The sequence below is a fragment of the Hippocampus zosterae genome, chromosome 16, assembly GCF_025434085.1.
Source record: "Hippocampus zosterae strain Florida chromosome 16, ASM2543408v3, whole genome shotgun sequence".
Lineage (NCBI taxonomy): Eukaryota > Metazoa > Chordata > Actinopteri > Syngnathiformes > Syngnathidae > Hippocampus > Hippocampus zosterae.
In genome coordinates, this window is record NC_067466.1 from 10,754,938 (window position 1) to 10,771,152 (window position 16,215).

The 16,215-nt window shown below is 43.3% G+C and overlaps 1 protein-coding gene across 1 annotated transcript; it reads left to right on the forward strand.

Moving 5' to 3' along the window:
• The first annotated feature begins 558 nt into the window (after positions 1 to 558).
• brwd3 (bromodomain and WD repeat domain containing 3) lies at positions 559 to 15,587 on the forward strand. The gene is made up of 40 exons (XM_052047621.1): positions 559 to 755; positions 928 to 986; positions 1,098 to 1,127; positions 1,315 to 1,374; positions 2,169 to 2,319; positions 2,438 to 2,536; positions 3,286 to 3,446; positions 3,531 to 3,752; positions 3,845 to 3,945; positions 4,035 to 4,105; positions 4,214 to 4,314; positions 4,392 to 4,432; positions 4,594 to 4,698; positions 4,782 to 4,932; positions 5,035 to 5,169; positions 5,267 to 5,395; positions 5,591 to 5,816; positions 5,909 to 6,049; positions 6,147 to 6,324; positions 6,425 to 6,518; positions 6,626 to 6,787; positions 7,477 to 7,550; positions 7,620 to 7,830; positions 7,961 to 8,071; positions 8,476 to 8,583; positions 8,877 to 9,001; positions 9,083 to 9,165; positions 9,253 to 9,364; positions 9,495 to 9,556; positions 9,984 to 10,139; positions 10,213 to 10,333; positions 10,401 to 10,526; positions 10,684 to 10,756; positions 10,848 to 10,901; positions 11,090 to 11,227; positions 11,348 to 11,500; positions 11,578 to 11,735; positions 12,021 to 12,109; positions 12,854 to 12,997; positions 13,623 to 15,587. The coding sequence occupies exons 1-40, from the start codon at positions 722 to 724 to the stop codon at positions 14,390 to 14,392; spliced, it is 5,319 nt and encodes a 1,772-aa protein (XP_051903581.1). The 5' UTR covers positions 559 to 721; the 3' UTR covers positions 14,393 to 15,587.
• The last annotated feature ends 628 nt before the right edge of the window (positions 15,588 to 16,215 follow it).

A 16,215-nucleotide genomic window follows, 5' to 3' on the forward strand; every position in this document is an offset into this window, starting at 1 on the left:
TAGTTAATACAACGATTCTGGGTTAGTCATGAGCAATGCAAAAAATAAAAAAATAAACAAACAAACCTGAAGCTTTGAAGATCATGTGATCACATTGTCTGGAATGTCAATTTCAACCAAAAAAAAGATACATTGTTCAGCCCTAGTTACATCTTCCAGCCATCCATTTTCTACATCGTTACTTTGAAAACTCTTATACTTATTATTGTAAGAGTTAAGGGAACAAGGTATTTTGCTAATTACATATTTCTTCTTTAACATGTTATTTTATTCGAATAAAAAAATCGGCTCATTAATCGGTCATCGGATTTTTTTTAAATATCGGCATGGGCCTCAAAAAATGAATACTGTGTACCCTAGTAAGAAGACAGTTAAACCCCAAACATGCACGTGCAAGCCATACACACTAGATCACGGTACTGCCAGCGCCATAATATATTTTCAGACATAAAACAAAGGCTAAATTATATCATAATTTCATATCTTTGATTTATGCTCCGACTCGTCATGTTTGTCAAAGGAACAACAGGCAATGTCGCTTAGCCGTCACTAGAGGGCGCCAGCACAAAGGGCCGGGTGCACTCCCAGGCAGCAACTTTAGAGAGGCCACTCACTAACGTTAGCCTCTTTAGCTACACACCCCAAGCTACTAGCTAGCCCGGCGGCTAACGGGCGAGCCAAAACATCAGGTTGTTTTAATGCCGCCCGTCCCTTTCGAGCCATGGCAGGAACACGATGTTCACAAGTCGAATGCGGTGAGTGCCACTCACTTGCCCTATCCATTCGGAAACATTTGCCATTTCCCACCGTTTTGCATTTGCGTGTGAGTTAGCGAGCTAAGGAACAGAGCGCGAGCCAAATCTGCCTTAGCATTAGCGCGACTCAACGGTAACAACATATGCTAACACGTCGCTTTCTCCCTTCCAGAACTGTATTACCTCATTGCCAGGTTCCTGCAATCTGGACCTTGTCAAAAATCAGCAAAGGTAACTCGACAAGAAACACATTTACCGATAACGGCAGTGTAGTTTGCCCGAATCAATTTGGCTAGCCAAGCGCTAGCAGCTAACGTTGATTCCGTGTGTGTCCGTTGTTAGATTTTGGTCGAAGAGCTGGAGGAATATGAGGTAGGTTCAACACCAACAATTTGCCTTTCAATTTGTTCTGGATCGCCGATTCTTGCCTGCTATTTGGTCGCTTTGTAAGTCATAGTTAATCTTTTTTTCACCCCCCGGAGTTCCACAAAGAAACGAGTAGTCGCGAACGGAGGCCATTGTCCTCGCACTGTCTCCTAACAACTTGTTTTAACTTTAGTTGATCCCACAACGATGGACATGGGACGGAAATAAATATAAACGGAACTTCCAAGATTGGGTGAGTGAATATATTTTATTTATTTTTAATCGTGTTGAATGAATATTTTGTAATCACCAAACTGTCTTGTTGTGAATATTTTTTTTCAACGATGCAAACTTGTTGCAGCGGTGCAGTTCGGAACTTTATTTTAATTTTTACATTTATATTCGTAACGGGCTGCTGATTAATAGCTTCGGCTTGCTCTTGTGTAAGGGGGAAGTGGGAGGCGAACTCTCTTTTCAGAGCCCGGATTGGTTGAATCTAGCTGTCATTAATGACTCTTAGCCAATCAAGTTCAGCGTTTGAAATCTAGAGCCAACCGGAGGAGGAGGCCTGACAATTACTGCCAGCTATCGAAACACTGTTGTTTCTAGGTTAAATTGAGCCTGGGAGAGGACTAGGCGTTCTATTTTAAAAAAAAAAAAAACAACAAATACACACCAATAATACATTATGTCTCATTTTGTGATGATGAAATGTATTTGGAAAAAGTAAAGTAAGATTGAAAGTGCAGACAGTACAATGTTATAGTGGTTAGCACGTTTGCCTTCGATTCCAGAGATCCGGTACTGTTTGTATTACGTCACATTGAAAGGCTTCTGTTAACACAATTAAATTATTATTTTTCTTTGTTTTTAAACTGCAGAGATGAATGTCAGCACGGTCAATTTAAGGCCACACTCATCTGTTTGGATCTGTGTATAACAGCATGTTAATTGTACATGTCGAAATGTGTCTGTGTGTGTGTGCGCGCGCGAGTGTATGAGTGAGCACGCATAAAATTGCCGTTTGCTGTCTGTCTCTAATTGCAGGTGGTTTTGAATGAGCACATTCCTGCAGACTATCTACTGCGCCTTTGTAAGAGGATAGGCCCACTCATAGAGAAGGAGATCCCGCCTAGTGTTCCTGGCGTCCAAACGCTTCTGGGCTTGGGAAGACAGTCCTTGCTTCGTACCACCAAAAGTAATCATTCAAAAAAAATTATATTACACGGGGATATGAGCTTTTGAGAGTTTCTTGCTTTTGCATAACATTCTCATTAATATAGCATTTTTCTGTAACCCAAATATGTTTAATTTAGGTTGTAGTCACAAAGTATGCAGTGGCTCAGCTGTTGCTGCACTCCACAGAGGACGCCCACCAGAACCGCCAGTCAACAATGGATATTCTACCAATGTCGGTGTGTATGACCACCCAAACATTGGCTTGAGCTTCTCTCTATGCTTCCATATCACTACAAAACACTTGAGTATTCAGCATTATGTTTTGTTTTGCATTATGTCCTTTTTGGGATTTGAGTAGATTATCTCTTTCAAGCTCTTGTTATTAAATAGCCAGAGTTTCTGACATGACATGTAATTATCTGAACGCGCAAATGTGTCTCAGACCAGTTGAGCAAATGTCTCACATCCTTAATTTGGAACATCAGGATTGTTTTTTACAATTTCAGCAAGCAACTCTGGAAGAATTGGAGTGTGGAGGAGCATGTTTCATAATAAGAATGTTCTTTTGATGTTTTGGGGATCCATAATATGAGTACTTTTGAAACTGGTTGGAAATATTCACAAGTAAAAAATAATTCCACACCTTAAAACCAACTACAAGAGCTTCTTTCACACTGAAAAAATGGCACATGGGAGTCTGAAGAGTACAGTTGTCATCCTTTTGGCCTTGTCTTTTGAGACCCCAACAATTGTCACAATTTATGATCATTCTGACCTTAAAAAAAACACTTAAAACGTGAACATATAGCACCCTTTTCTTTGTATGCATACTTGCTATTTTCAACACAACGGTTACTTATTACTAAAATTATTTGCAATGTATTTATTGCTATAGGTAGTTGCTAGTCTTCATGAAAATAAATATTCCCTTTTTTACTGTTTTTAAGTGTTGCGACAACTCACTTTCAAATGTCTTTGTTTTAAGTATCCGTCATTGGCGCTCGGCAGACTACTGGCACAGTTCGTTTTGGCCAGGCACTGCCGTCTTCTTCTTACCAACACATGAGGATACACAAACGTATCCTGGGCCACCTATCAGCAGTCTACTGTGTAGCCTTTGACCGCACCGGTCGACGAATATTTACAGTGAGTCATGATTTATGGGCCATTGAGGTCAGTTGTTTCTGGAAATTAGTTGTCTAATCTGATTTCTTATCTTTTGTGTTTTAGGGTTCAGATGACTGCCTTGTGAAAATCTGGGCTACAGATGATGGCCGGCTACTTGCAACACTCCGTGGCCATGCGGCTGAGATCTGTGATATGGCCATCAACTACGAGAACTCTCTCCTCGCCTCGGCAAGCTGTGACAAAATTATCAGAGTTTGGTGCCTGCGGACCTGTGCACCCATCACCGTTCTGCAAGCGCACACTGCCTCAATCACATCCATTCAGGTGAGTATAATGTACATGCTTGTTAAAACTCAAGAAAAAAAAATATTTGTATCCTAACTAACCAAATAAAAACGTCTTCCCTTTTCTTTTAGTTCTGCCCTTCAGCCAAGGGTGTGACGCGGTACCTGGCCTCTACAGGTGCAGATGGCATGGTGTGTTTCTGGAAATGGCACTCAGTCAGCATGAAATTCAAGTAAGCATTACAGACAGCTGCCAAACATCGCAGTATTCTACATTTTAAGTTGTTCTTACTGGAAATGCGTGTGCACTCACAATCCGCAGTGATCAGCCAGTCAAATTTGTTGAGCGGTCACGTCCTGGGGTGCAGGTCTCAAGTTCCTCCTTCAGTGGTGGTCAGTGTACTTGCCTAAGAAAATTTGACCATCCACACTTCTTCAACGCTGATGTTAGAATTGTGGAAAATGGGTGTGACTTTTTCATATTGAGACTTTTGTGAATAGGTGGAATGTTCATGGCTACGGGTGGAAGCGACCACATGGTCAGGGTTTACTACCTCGGTACTGAAACCCCTATGAAGCTCTCAGAGTTGGACGCTCATACGGTGAGAAACGCCAATGCTACATGATTATATTGCTAGATCATTGGATGTGTTAACATGTCACCATTCTGGTTTTGTAGGATAAAGTTGTGGTCGTCCAGTTTTGCAATAATAGTGACAGGTAAGATTCTTGTCTGATATTCACATCCACCGTAAGAAAGTTTTCGACACACTTTCTATGAGTGTTGAGAAACTCTTGAAACCTTTGATTTTGCGCTGAATTAATTTATTCATAAAGCTCCAGTGTTTGTTGTTGAGTTTTTAATATGTATATGTGTGCAGCCTCAAGTTTGTGAGTGGCAGTCGTGATGGCACAGCTAGGATTTGGCATTACCAACAACAAGAGTGGAAGAGCATCACTTTAGACATGGCCGCCAGACTTCCAGGGTAAAAAGATGTCTGCGCCCGTGGTGGCATGATGCAACAATTCCACTCAGTGTTCCATGATGCATGCAAACGTTTTCCTGCAGAGGTTCAGTTGTCAATGGCGATGATAAAACGAAGCTAGTGGTGACTATGGTGGCTTGGGACCGCACCGATCACACCGTCATCACAGCCGTATCAAACTACCATCTTAAAGTGTGGAATACAACGACTGGAGAGTTGCTGCATGTTTTATCTGTGAGTAGTTTTAAGTAGGCCTCTCCACTCTGCTGCCCCATGAGACAAAAGTGATGTGAGAAAATAAGAATCATGTGATCAAGATCTTACTCTCTGCTTCAGGGTCATGACGATGAGGTGTTCGTGCTGGAGGCACACCCATTTGACTCGCGCATCATGTTGTCAGCCGGCCATGATGGCAATGTTTACATTTGGGACCTGAGCAAGGGAGTGAAGATTCGCAATTTCTTCAACATGGTAATCCAGTAAAAATGGGTTGATTATTTATGGGCCATCTCTTTATTGATTATGTTTTCCAGCTCATATTTACCCATATTTATCATTTTTTTCCCAGATTGAAGGTCAAGGCCATGGGGCTATTTATGACTGCAAGTTCTCAGCTGATGGTCAGCATTTTGCCTGCACTGACTCACATGGCCATTTGCTAATCTTTGGCTTTGGTTGCAGCACACCATATGAGAAGGTATCTGAATGCATTGTTTCGGCTTTATATATGCAATAACTTGCACCATTCATCCCATCAGATAGTTAACCCATTTAATACCAGTTGTTGCACACAAGGTTCTTAAATCACCAGAGTAGAATTAGGTTTTAGGTTTCATCAAAGATTCAGCTGCTGTTCTGTAAACAACAGAAACACTGTTTCCATCCCATCCAGATTCCTGACCAGATGTTTTTTCACACGGACTACCGGCCTCTTATCCGAGACTCAAACAACTATGTCCTGGATGAGCAGACGCAGCAGGCCCCACACCTCATGCCTCCACCTTTCCTAGTGGATGTCGACGGAAATCCGCACCCTACACACTATCAGCGCTTGGTACCGGGAAGAGAGAATTGCAAGGACGACCAGCTAATACCTCAACTTGGATACATGGCTAACAGTAATCCATGCCCTCTTTTAACAATTCATTAGCCATCCACCATTTAACCTCTGAAAATAAAACTGATAGGATTTGGATTTTGTTCTTCCAAGATGAAGGCGAGTTGGTTGAGCAGGTTCTTGGCCAGCAAACTGCAGAAAATGGAGAAAGTATTCTGGACAATCTCATCAGACAGTTGCAGAACCATCAGGATGAGCATCAGAATGCAGAACTCCAGGCTGATGAAGCAGAGGGTATGTCTTGTTGCTCTCGTTACCAGTATGTGGTTTCTGTTATAAAATTGAACACCTCATGAAATTTGTAAAATACTATCTAAATTTCATTTGGCAGGTGATGCAGTGGAGGTGGTAGCTTCTTCTCCAGATGCGGGTCCTCGTAGGAGTGGGCAGGTGGACGGCATGTGGCAAATGCAACATAATGCTCTGCGCAGTCAAGTGGCCACAGAGAGAGACTTGTTGGCCTGGAGCCGCAGAGTGATGGTCAATGAATTGCCGCAAGGAGTATTCAAGTAAGACAGCAGAAAGGAATTTCATCCGATTTTTTTTTTTCTTTTTCAAAAGCGTGAGAACTGGAACTATGATGAATGAATGTTTTTTTTTTTTCTTCAGCGTTATGGAGGAAAGCAGACAAGCCAAAAGTGATAGAGAATGTTTTCTGTACAACGCAGAGAGGAGAAAGAAACCTGTTATTTGTCCACCCAAGGTTTGTGTACCTACTTCTCCACTATTGTATTTTTACTATAAACACAAAAGATCGGTCTCTGTAATATATATTTTTTGTGTATCATCCTTTCTTTCTATCATTTGTAGGCTGAGCCGTTGGCCACACGCCTGCGCTCCTTGCGGCCCACAAAGAAAAAGCAGCAGCGGCATACCTATGACACCCGCTCGGCTCAAGTCCGCCGTCCACGGAACCGGAGCGGTCACGAACGTACTTCGAACAGCAATGCAGACTCTGAGAGTGAAAGAGAAGTTAGTCCTCTTTCTTGCAAAAAAAAGGATGTAAATTTATAATATTTATAAAGTATTATACCATATTTTCACGACTATAAGGCGCCATTAAAAGTCTTAAATTTTCTCCAAAATGGACAGGATGCCTTATGATGCGGAGCGTCTTGTGTATGCGCTGAGTTCCAAAACCTGACCGACAGCCGACACGCTGCTTATATAGAGAAAAGGCGCAAGTGACTGTGACGGAACTCAGTTTTGCTTCCGTTGTCTTTTTAAAAACGTGTTTTTAGCTTTTATCTGTATGTGTTGGCATGCTACCATATGCTTCAAGCCCATGCCGTATGTTTAAGCTGGCGTATATTTTACCACTTTAAAACTGCGGCCAATAATATAGTGCGTATTGTCTGTGTAAAATACAGAAATGGCACCCATTAATGAGACTGCGCCCAACCATACGGTGCGCCGAATGGTCGTGAAAATACGGTACCTCAAAACAATGCCAAGAGTAAATTTCATTGTGCATTGGTTTCACCTAACAAAGGGAAAGGAAATCTGCAAAATCGAAATAACTTGTTCCAATCTTTCGCCATGATTAGATGAAAATTCTTTTCTGGAGGGCCATTCCTAACTCCCAAAGTCAATCTTTAGTCTGCCATTTGCTGATGCTTAACCGTGTTTTTTATGTTTGTGTTTTGTTTTTTTTTAACCAGGGAGCTGAGCAGGGGGAGGCCAGCAGTGCGTCCTCTGACAGTGAAGTTCAGTGGCAGAGTGAGAGCAGCTCCAGGTGAGCACCTTTTGATGGAAGCAGCTTCATTTCACTACCACAGACTTAACACCCATCCTTCACTTGCAGTGATTCCTCCAGTGAGTACTCTGATTGGACCGCCGATGCTGGGATAAACCTCCAACCCCCAAAGCGATCCACCAGGAGGCCTGTCCAGCCCTCTGGTTACAGCAGCTCTGAGGAGGAGGACGAGGAGGAGGAAGAAGGTCATGAGAATGCAAAGGAGGAAAAGACAAAGGAAAGTAAAGAGAAGAAGAAAAAGCCCAAAGAGACCAAACAAGTGAGTTGTGCCTGCCTGCAGCATTTGTTGCCACATTGCAAACTTATTTGTGAAGAACTTTGCTTGATCTCTGTCCAGTATCAATGTTCTTTTCCTAGCATGTATCTCTCTTCACTCTGTTTGTTCTCAGAAACCCACAACCTCACTGGGAGGACTTGATGCATTGGCGTGGCTGCCACCCTCATGGATAATGGAGACCATTCCACATCGCTCCCCCTTTGTCCCACAAATGGGAGATGAGGTAGACACTTGCTCTTTTCACTAATTGACATTGTACACCAATGGCTCAAGCTCAAAACTCATGCATAATGAACTATTTGATTGACACTGTTTGACTCAGACCGCGGCCCTCGTGAGGATAAGTATATTAGAAAATGGATGGATGGATGTTTTACTAAGTCTAAAAAAAAAGTTAAACATTGACCGTCATATACCAGCAATGCAATGTATATCTGGTGTTTATATGTATTGTTTTTGTACGATTGTTTGTTAACCCACCCCCTTGACAAATTTCTTAGGCACACAAAAAGAAACCTATAATGGAGCTTCTCGTACAAAACCATGCTAAACACACATGAGATCTGCATTCTGAAGTTTGTATATGTTTTCATTTGGTTGACTATATCACTAATTGTCTGTCTTCAGCTCATCTACTTCAAACAGGGCCACCAGGCTTATGTCCGGGCAGTCCGTAGGTCCAAAGCCTACAGCATCAACCCTCAGAAACAACCATGGAACAAAATCCAACTCAGGGTAAGGCTCCCCATTGAACTAACATTGTCTTGTGAAATAGGGCCTACATTTATTTTCACTGACAAAAACATTGGAATAATTGTCACATCACTTTGGATTGAAATAGCTCGGCAGGTGGGTTCCAGTCATGCATCTGTAGGACAAATCTTGAATATGTATTTATTGTGTTCAACGTGTCAGCAACAATTAATTGACTTGTTCTCGGTTGTGCTCTAGAGACACTGGTTTTTATAACCAGTACTCGCGATTTATTGATCTTGTGTCCTGGTCTTTCTGCTTGTGACCCAATACAGGACCAAGAGTCTGTGAAGGTCGTCGGAATTAAATACGAAGTGGGACCGCCCACTCTCTGCTGCCTAAAACTGGCTTTTTTAGACCCGATCTCAGGAAAGATGACCAATGACTCATTCTCCCTGAAGTGTGTCTTCGTATTAAGTCAATTATGAAATTGATTTCCTCGAATCTCTCATTTAATCTCACACTTCATTTTCTTTCAAAGGTACCATGACATGCCCGATGTCATAGATTTCCTTGTACTGCAGCAGTTCTACAATGAAGCTAAAGACCACAACTGGCAGCCAGGTTAAGGCAGTGTGCAACTCTCCCTCTTTAGGCCAGTTAATAGATGTGGAGTTGTTGCTGACTTTTTTTTCTCATTGCTTACTTCAGGTATGAGATTCCGCAGCATCATCGATGACGCTTGGTGGTTTGGCCTGGTGGAGGACCAGGAGCCATTGCAGTTGGATTATCCAGACAGCCTGTTTCAATGTTTTGCAGTCAAGTAAGTGCCTTTACATGTGTTTTTTTCCCATCAAAATGTAGTTAATATTGCCCAATTATATTTTCTTTACGTTTCAGTCAGATAAATTGTGTTGTCAGTATGGCCTGGATCAATTCCTTTGTCTCATCAGGTGGGACAATGGTGAGCAGGAGAAATTGAGTCCTTGGGACATGGAACCTATTCCAGAGGAAGGTTAGTAGTCTTCAAGCAATTGGATTTGTCTAATTTGGCCTGTTTTCCAACCTTATTGAGCCGAGGCACATATTTTGTGTCCAATGAATTTCTCATCACATCACAAAACAAAAATGTCACTAAGAAATAATGATCTCAGCTCAACAAATTTATGTCAGTGTGAAATATGGCCGGAAAATGTTTTGTCTGGAAAAGGGTGTTGAAGTTTGGAACAATAGCACTGTTTCAGCCCTTTCACATTGCATTTGGCACAGGCGCAGCCCGCCACCGACAAACCCAAGGGAGTCCAAATTCGGTCCTTAAGGGCCACTATCCTGCATGTTTTAGATGTTTCCCTCCTCTAACACACATTGAATCAAATGATAAGTTCACCAGCGAGCTCTGCAGAAGCGCCATAATGATCCTGAGCCATTTTTCCTGCTCTTAGCTTTATTACCCGACCAGGTGGGTGCCGGAGTGGAGGTGGCAGAGGAGGAGCTCGAAGCTCTGCTCTACAAGCCTCAGGAAGGAGAGTGGGGGGCGCACACTCGGGATGAGGAGTGCGAGAGAATCATCCATGGCATCGATCAGCTGCTTACACTCGGTAACTAACAGAAGGTGGTGGATTAATTGTCATGCATGTCAACTATGTTCATGTTTGATCTGTCTTTCCACAGATGTTGCCAAGCCGTTTGCTTCGCCTGTAAATCTTGAGGCGTATCCTCTGTATTGCACGGTGGTGGCCTACCCCACGGACATCAGCACAATCCACAAACGCCTGGAGAGCCATTTCTACAGGTCGGGCGTAGCACACACAACCACACTGATTCGAACGTGGTTGTAATGTTGCATTTTTCTATTCCAGGCGGATCTCCGCTCTGATGTGGGAAGTGCGCTACATTGAACACAATGCCCGCACGTTCAACGAACCCCAGAGCCCAATTGTTTCTGCGGCCAAAGTGGTGACAGACGTTCTCCTCCACTACATCGGGTAATGCATTAACATTAGTTTGCCCCTGCTTGTTTCTCTTTTTTTTAGAACATTTAAGTGAATTTGGAACGTTCCCTATACTGCATCACACTTGATAGTTTACCGTGGCACATTACTTTGGCAATGGGCTAATTATGCACCTCTTCCTTGGATCCAGAGACCAAAGCTGCACAGACATCTTGAATCTTTATTATAGACTAAAATCTGAGCTCAGCAGTGGAGAAGACGAGGTAAGATGGAATATTTTACTTATTTTAATGTCTGTTTTTTTTGTTGTTGCTGTTTTTGTTTTAAATTTGGGTTTTATGTGCTCCCCTGTAGGCAAGAGAAGTGGATGTGGACTCTGACACTCCGGGGACATCTTCAGGACATCGGGTGAGGGACACCTGGCCACGTCAATTCATCTTAACTCATTCACTCCCAAAGACGTTTTTAAACGTCTTTTCAGACTTGGTCTAGAATTGGCTGGTATTGAATGAGTTAATCCTTACACAGCCAGGAGGTTTCAAAACGGCATCTATATTCCTAGAATTTGCCACAGTGCGCTCTTTTCTGTCTTCCAGGAAAGTAACTCAAAGAAGCGCGGGGTAGTTTTGGATGTGAGAGCGTGGCGAGGCCAATGTCGAGAACTGCTGCGTAAAATGATCTCCTCCCATGATTCTCAGCCATTCAGACAGCCGGTTGATCTCTTTGAGTATCCGGTAAAACAATCAGCAAGAAGATCTGGTGTATACAGACAAGCACTACCTCACATAATGCTCATAAAGATATGTCTTATAATATAACACAGTTGGAAAATTTAAGTGCCCTCGTTTGTTCAGGACTACCGAGACATTATTGACACTCCCATGGATCTGGGCACTGTGTCAGAGACGCTGATTGCTGGCAATTACGAGAGCCCAATGGAGTTTGCCAAGGATGTCCGCCTCATTTTCAGCAACTCCAAAGCGTATACACCAAACAAGAAATCCCAGGTATAGCCCTAAAGTTGCTTCCACCATACATGCTACGTGAAGTCTGAAGTTCTGAATATTGGGTTTTCTGTTTTAAGATCTACACAATGACACTCAGCTTGTCGGCCTTTTTTGAAAAAAGCATCATCTCCATCATCTCTGACCACAAGTCGGCCATTCAGAACGAACGGCGGGCTCGTCAAAGAGAAAGTTACAGGAATCGGTTGCACAATGGAGGCAGCTCGCCCACTGTGAGGTACAATGAGTCTCACCACCACCACGCACATACTCTCAGTTCAGTATTGGCAGATTTGTGCTGTGCATTGTACTAAATGTTAACTGCTCTGAGCCGCTGTGGTGGGGAAAATGTGATCAGACTGGACAATGTTGTTTTTTTATTTGCATGTTGCAGTTTGGGTCATCTAAAACATTGCAACGTTTCTGATAAACTATTGCATAAAGATTTTCCAGAATGTACCTGTCACAGTTGGGCTCCGATTGAGTTCTCTAAATCCCTTGTTTTTTGTTTACACATGTTCAGCGCTAAAAAGAAGCACAAGACAGATACGGTGTCACAGTCCAAAAAATCCAAGACCTCAGTGAAGAATCACTCTCAGAGACCACATAAAGGTATGAAATTATTCATTCATTCATCTTCCGAACCGCTTCATCCTCACTAGGGTCACGGGTGCTGCTGGAGCCTATCCCAGCTGTCATCGGCCAGTAGGCGGGGGACACCCCCAATTGGTACCCAGCCAATCGCAGGGCACACAGAGACGAACAACCTTCCACCCCCCCACTCACACCTAGGGATAATTTAGAGTAAATAATCAGCCTGCCATGCATGTTTTTGGAATGTGGGAGGAAACCGGAGTACCCAGAGAAAACCCACCCAGGCCCGGGGAGAACATGCAAACGCCACACAGGGAGGGCCGGAGCTGGAATTGAACCCGGTACCTCTGTACTGTGAAGTCGACGCGCTAACCACTGGACTACGGGGCCCCCCCGGTATGAAATTAGTTTGATTCTATTTATAAACATGGCAGCATGGTGGGTGAGTGCCGATTATGCCCGCCTCAGGGCTGAATATCGGCTCCTGCCTTAGGTGTGGGGTGCACGTGCTTGCGTGTTTCCTCTCGGTCCCCAGGCTTCTTCCTATGTTCCAAAAACATGCATATTAGGTTAAAAAAAAGACCCTGGATTACAGTTCATGTGAGCATGAATCGTGATAGGGTGTACTTCATCTTTCCCCGAAAGGTAGTTCACCTGCAACCTATTATTGAAAATGGTTGAATAGGTTTACAAACACAATTGGATGACTTGAGGTCAAATGCAATGCATTTCATTGTGCTCATTGACATTGTGTTTCTTTAGCTCAGCAAAGCAGAAGTGTAGCACAGGCAGAGGAGGCCTACGACCTCCAGCCTTCCTCTCCAAGTTCAGGGACAAGCAGTGACAACAGAAACCGTCAGCGGCACCGAGCGAAGCGCACCGCAGCAACTGCGACCAAGAAATCAGGTATCAGACACTTCATTCTTTTGTCCATGAAACTTAATGAGTGGGTGTTCCGATTGGACCCAGTATCACTCTGAGGCAGAAGAATCAACTCATTTCGTCCCTGGCAGTTTTATTTTTGCATTTCGTGTCATTTATACAGTAAACTTGAACTGAGCATGTCAGGTCAAGTTAAGTACAACTTTATTGTCAAATTTCATTTGTGCAGTATGTGCAACATACTGCACAGATGAAATTTCATCCCTCTCAAACAGAAAATAAGAAAACAAAAGGAGCCGCCATCAAAAAAACTGTTTACGTGAAATGACAAAATTGTTTGAAGCAGTTAGATTGATGAACAACTTGAAGTTTCTGCAGAACAGTGTAAGCAAGAGAGTGAGAGTAGGCACTCTGAGTAACAACTGTGGAGGGAAGATTTAAAAGTGTGTTTTAATTAGTCTAAATATATTTAAAGCGTGTGAAAGTGAGAACTTTTTTTTTTTTTAATGGTGCCCATATTTTTCGGGCAGGTTTGCATTATATCACTCGTGGTTAATGGGGGTTCGTCATATGGCGGTTGAACACTGGTTGTCTATTGTCGAAGTAGCGTTGTCGTCAACTGTTGACAACGTAGCACTGTGTGTATCAGGACTCCAGCTGCAGCAGAAGAGCGTCCCCGAGCAGCGGCGCGATGCGGCAGCACCTCAGTCGGACGATGACGAGTCCGGGTCTAACAGCTCCTCGTCAGAGTCCTCCTCCGCGTCGTCGTCGTCGTCTTCCTCCTCCTCCTCGTCATCCAACAGTGACAGCAGCTCGGACTCAGAGGCGGAGAAATACGTGGAGGGTGGAGATCACGATTACAGCAAAGCACCCAGCCTGTCGCTGCGGATCTCTTTGAAGAACAAGACAGTCACCTCAGGGAAGCGGAAACACAAAGGCGGGGAGGACACGATGAAGGGTGCTAAGAAAGCACGGGTGCAGCAACCCATAAAGGTTAAGGAGGATGAGGAGGAGGAAGAGGAAGAGGAGGAGGAGGAGGAGGAAGAGGAACAGAAAATACAACCAGTAAATATAAGACCTGAGTTCCAGGAGGAGGACGAAGAAGAAGAGGAGGAGGAGGAGTTGGAAGAAGAGGAGGAACCAGACGAAGAGGAGGGAGAGGAGGACAGCACGTCAACAGCGGCGTCGGTCGTAGCTGCCGCCAAAGGCTCAGGAAGCAGCAGCATGTGCAACAAGCCTCATCAGGTGAACACTCGCCAGCAAGGCCGCAGGACAGTCACGTACCAGGACGAGTCTGAGGACGACGCTCACAGCTCCAAGGACGACGACCCGGTCAACCTGGGCAGGTCCCGTTCGGGACGGGTTCGGCGCATGACTGAGAAAGCTCGTGTCAGCCACCTCATGGGCTGGGGCCACTGAACCTCAAGAAAACTATCAACTATACTGCAGGGATTTTTTTTGTACAGGTGTGTAAATATTAAATATATATGTATAGATTACGGTGGGTGCGAGGTGTTTTCTGAAACACAATGGTGCTAACAAATGTTTTGCCAAGGGGATTTTGTCACTCTGGCCAAAAGCTGCTGGTCATCTTGGCCTTTCTCCCTCCCCGGGACTCGTCACCTCGGCCTTACTGCTCCTCTTCCTCTTCATCATGCGCTTCACATTCGACACTAGTCAACTCTGTGCTGCTTGTCTCGTCACTGGCCACCAAAGAAAGGAAGGAAGCAGGAATGTGAAAACATGGTGCTTGTTTCTTCCCATTCTCCCACTATCTGGAAGACCTTTTAACTAGCTGTTTTTTTTTTTTTTTTTTACCATCGCCCTTTCATGAAATCAGAGGGGATGATTCAATAATCCAGCTGCCTCACAATTAATTTCCAGAAACTGTAAATACGATGTCTTCCCTTGCTTCCCTTTAATGACATTGATTGTTGTTGTATTTTGTTTTTGAGTTTATTTTTTAGTTCCAATTTGTTTTTGTCCGCATCCTATTCGTATTTGTAGTTTTCCTAGATGGAGGCCATCATGAAGGCTCCCCATCAAAGGGACTGTGTATCCCACCGGTCTTTCACAGTGATAGATATGTATTCCATTTTACTTGGATAATTGCTGTGTCCTATATTGACCGTAAGGAGGAACATGACATATTTTGCACATTTTATCTTCTCCATGTGGCAGCTTAGCAGTGATGAAAATAGAGAAAGATAATATGGTAGGTTGAAATTTGTTATACGAATGCTTCGGCACCCCATTTTTCATCTCTTGGGATGTAGCTGATAATTAGTTGTCATCGAACTGGATTCACAGTGCGTCAACCGTTTTACATTGTGCCATCATGAGTTGGGAAGTCAAATCAGCCAACTCGAAATAAGTTTGGGTTCCCCCCCCTTTTTAGACAACACAGATATGAAGTGCTGTAAGCAGAAGCATGAACTGGTGTCAACAACAAAAAAATCTTTTAATTTATCATGTAGAGGATTTTGTCTGATGTCTCGGGCATCAAATTTGTTGATGTACATGAAACATTCCACCATGGGTGGAAGAACTAAACTTTTTTTATACACAGTGTGTTTGAATAATTTTTTGAAATAAATGATTTTTAAAAATACAATGGCTTTTGTATTTTATCGTTGCCGTTAAGTTAGTTCTCTGTGTGCAACACGTTTTAATATAGCATTATGGGTGCTTTTATGAAAGTGGGCGGGATGGACATTTATTGGACTATCAATTGGGAAAATTACATTTTTCTTTAATATTACTTTGGATAGATATATGTTTGTGTTTAAAAAAATAAGAATTTAGGAGTAATCTAGCATAACTGAACATGTTTCTTTTTCTTTAGGCCACAAACTAGGTAGCAAAATATTGCAGTCCGTAAATACTGTAATATGTCAGGGCAGTCAGTTTTCATATTATTTGATTCTTATTTTCCAGCATCCTTTCGGCAACTATAGGCAGTGTCCATAATTAAGCGAGCGTCAAAGGCAAGGCCTTAAAATGTTTCAGCTGAACAAGGACAGTTACATCTGTCTGACTGTTCCGTTTCGGCAGACCGCATTAATGCGTTGAAAGGCGGGCTGAGTCAGAGCAGGAGCAAACAAGGCTGAGCTGTGACGCACGGCGCCGTGCCACACCTGCAAACTGCAGACTCAATCAATGCATTGAAGGAAATTGTGACTTAAAAAAAAAAGGTCAAGTGAAAGGTGACCTTGTCATCCCTCGTTGAAGTCTTTTCGCAC

Coding starts and splice junctions, on each gene's coding strand:
- brwd3 (XM_052047621.1), top strand. CDS start 722: ATGGCAGGAACACGATGTTCACAAGTCGAATGCG. Junction 5,817..5,908: donor ACTTGGATACATGGCTAACA/GTAATCCATGCC, acceptor TGTTCTTCCAAG/ATGAAGGCGAGTTGGTTGAG. Junction 11,228..11,347: donor TTGATCTCTTTGAGTATCCG/GTAAAACAATCA, acceptor TCGTTTGTTCAG/GACTACCGAGACATTATTGA.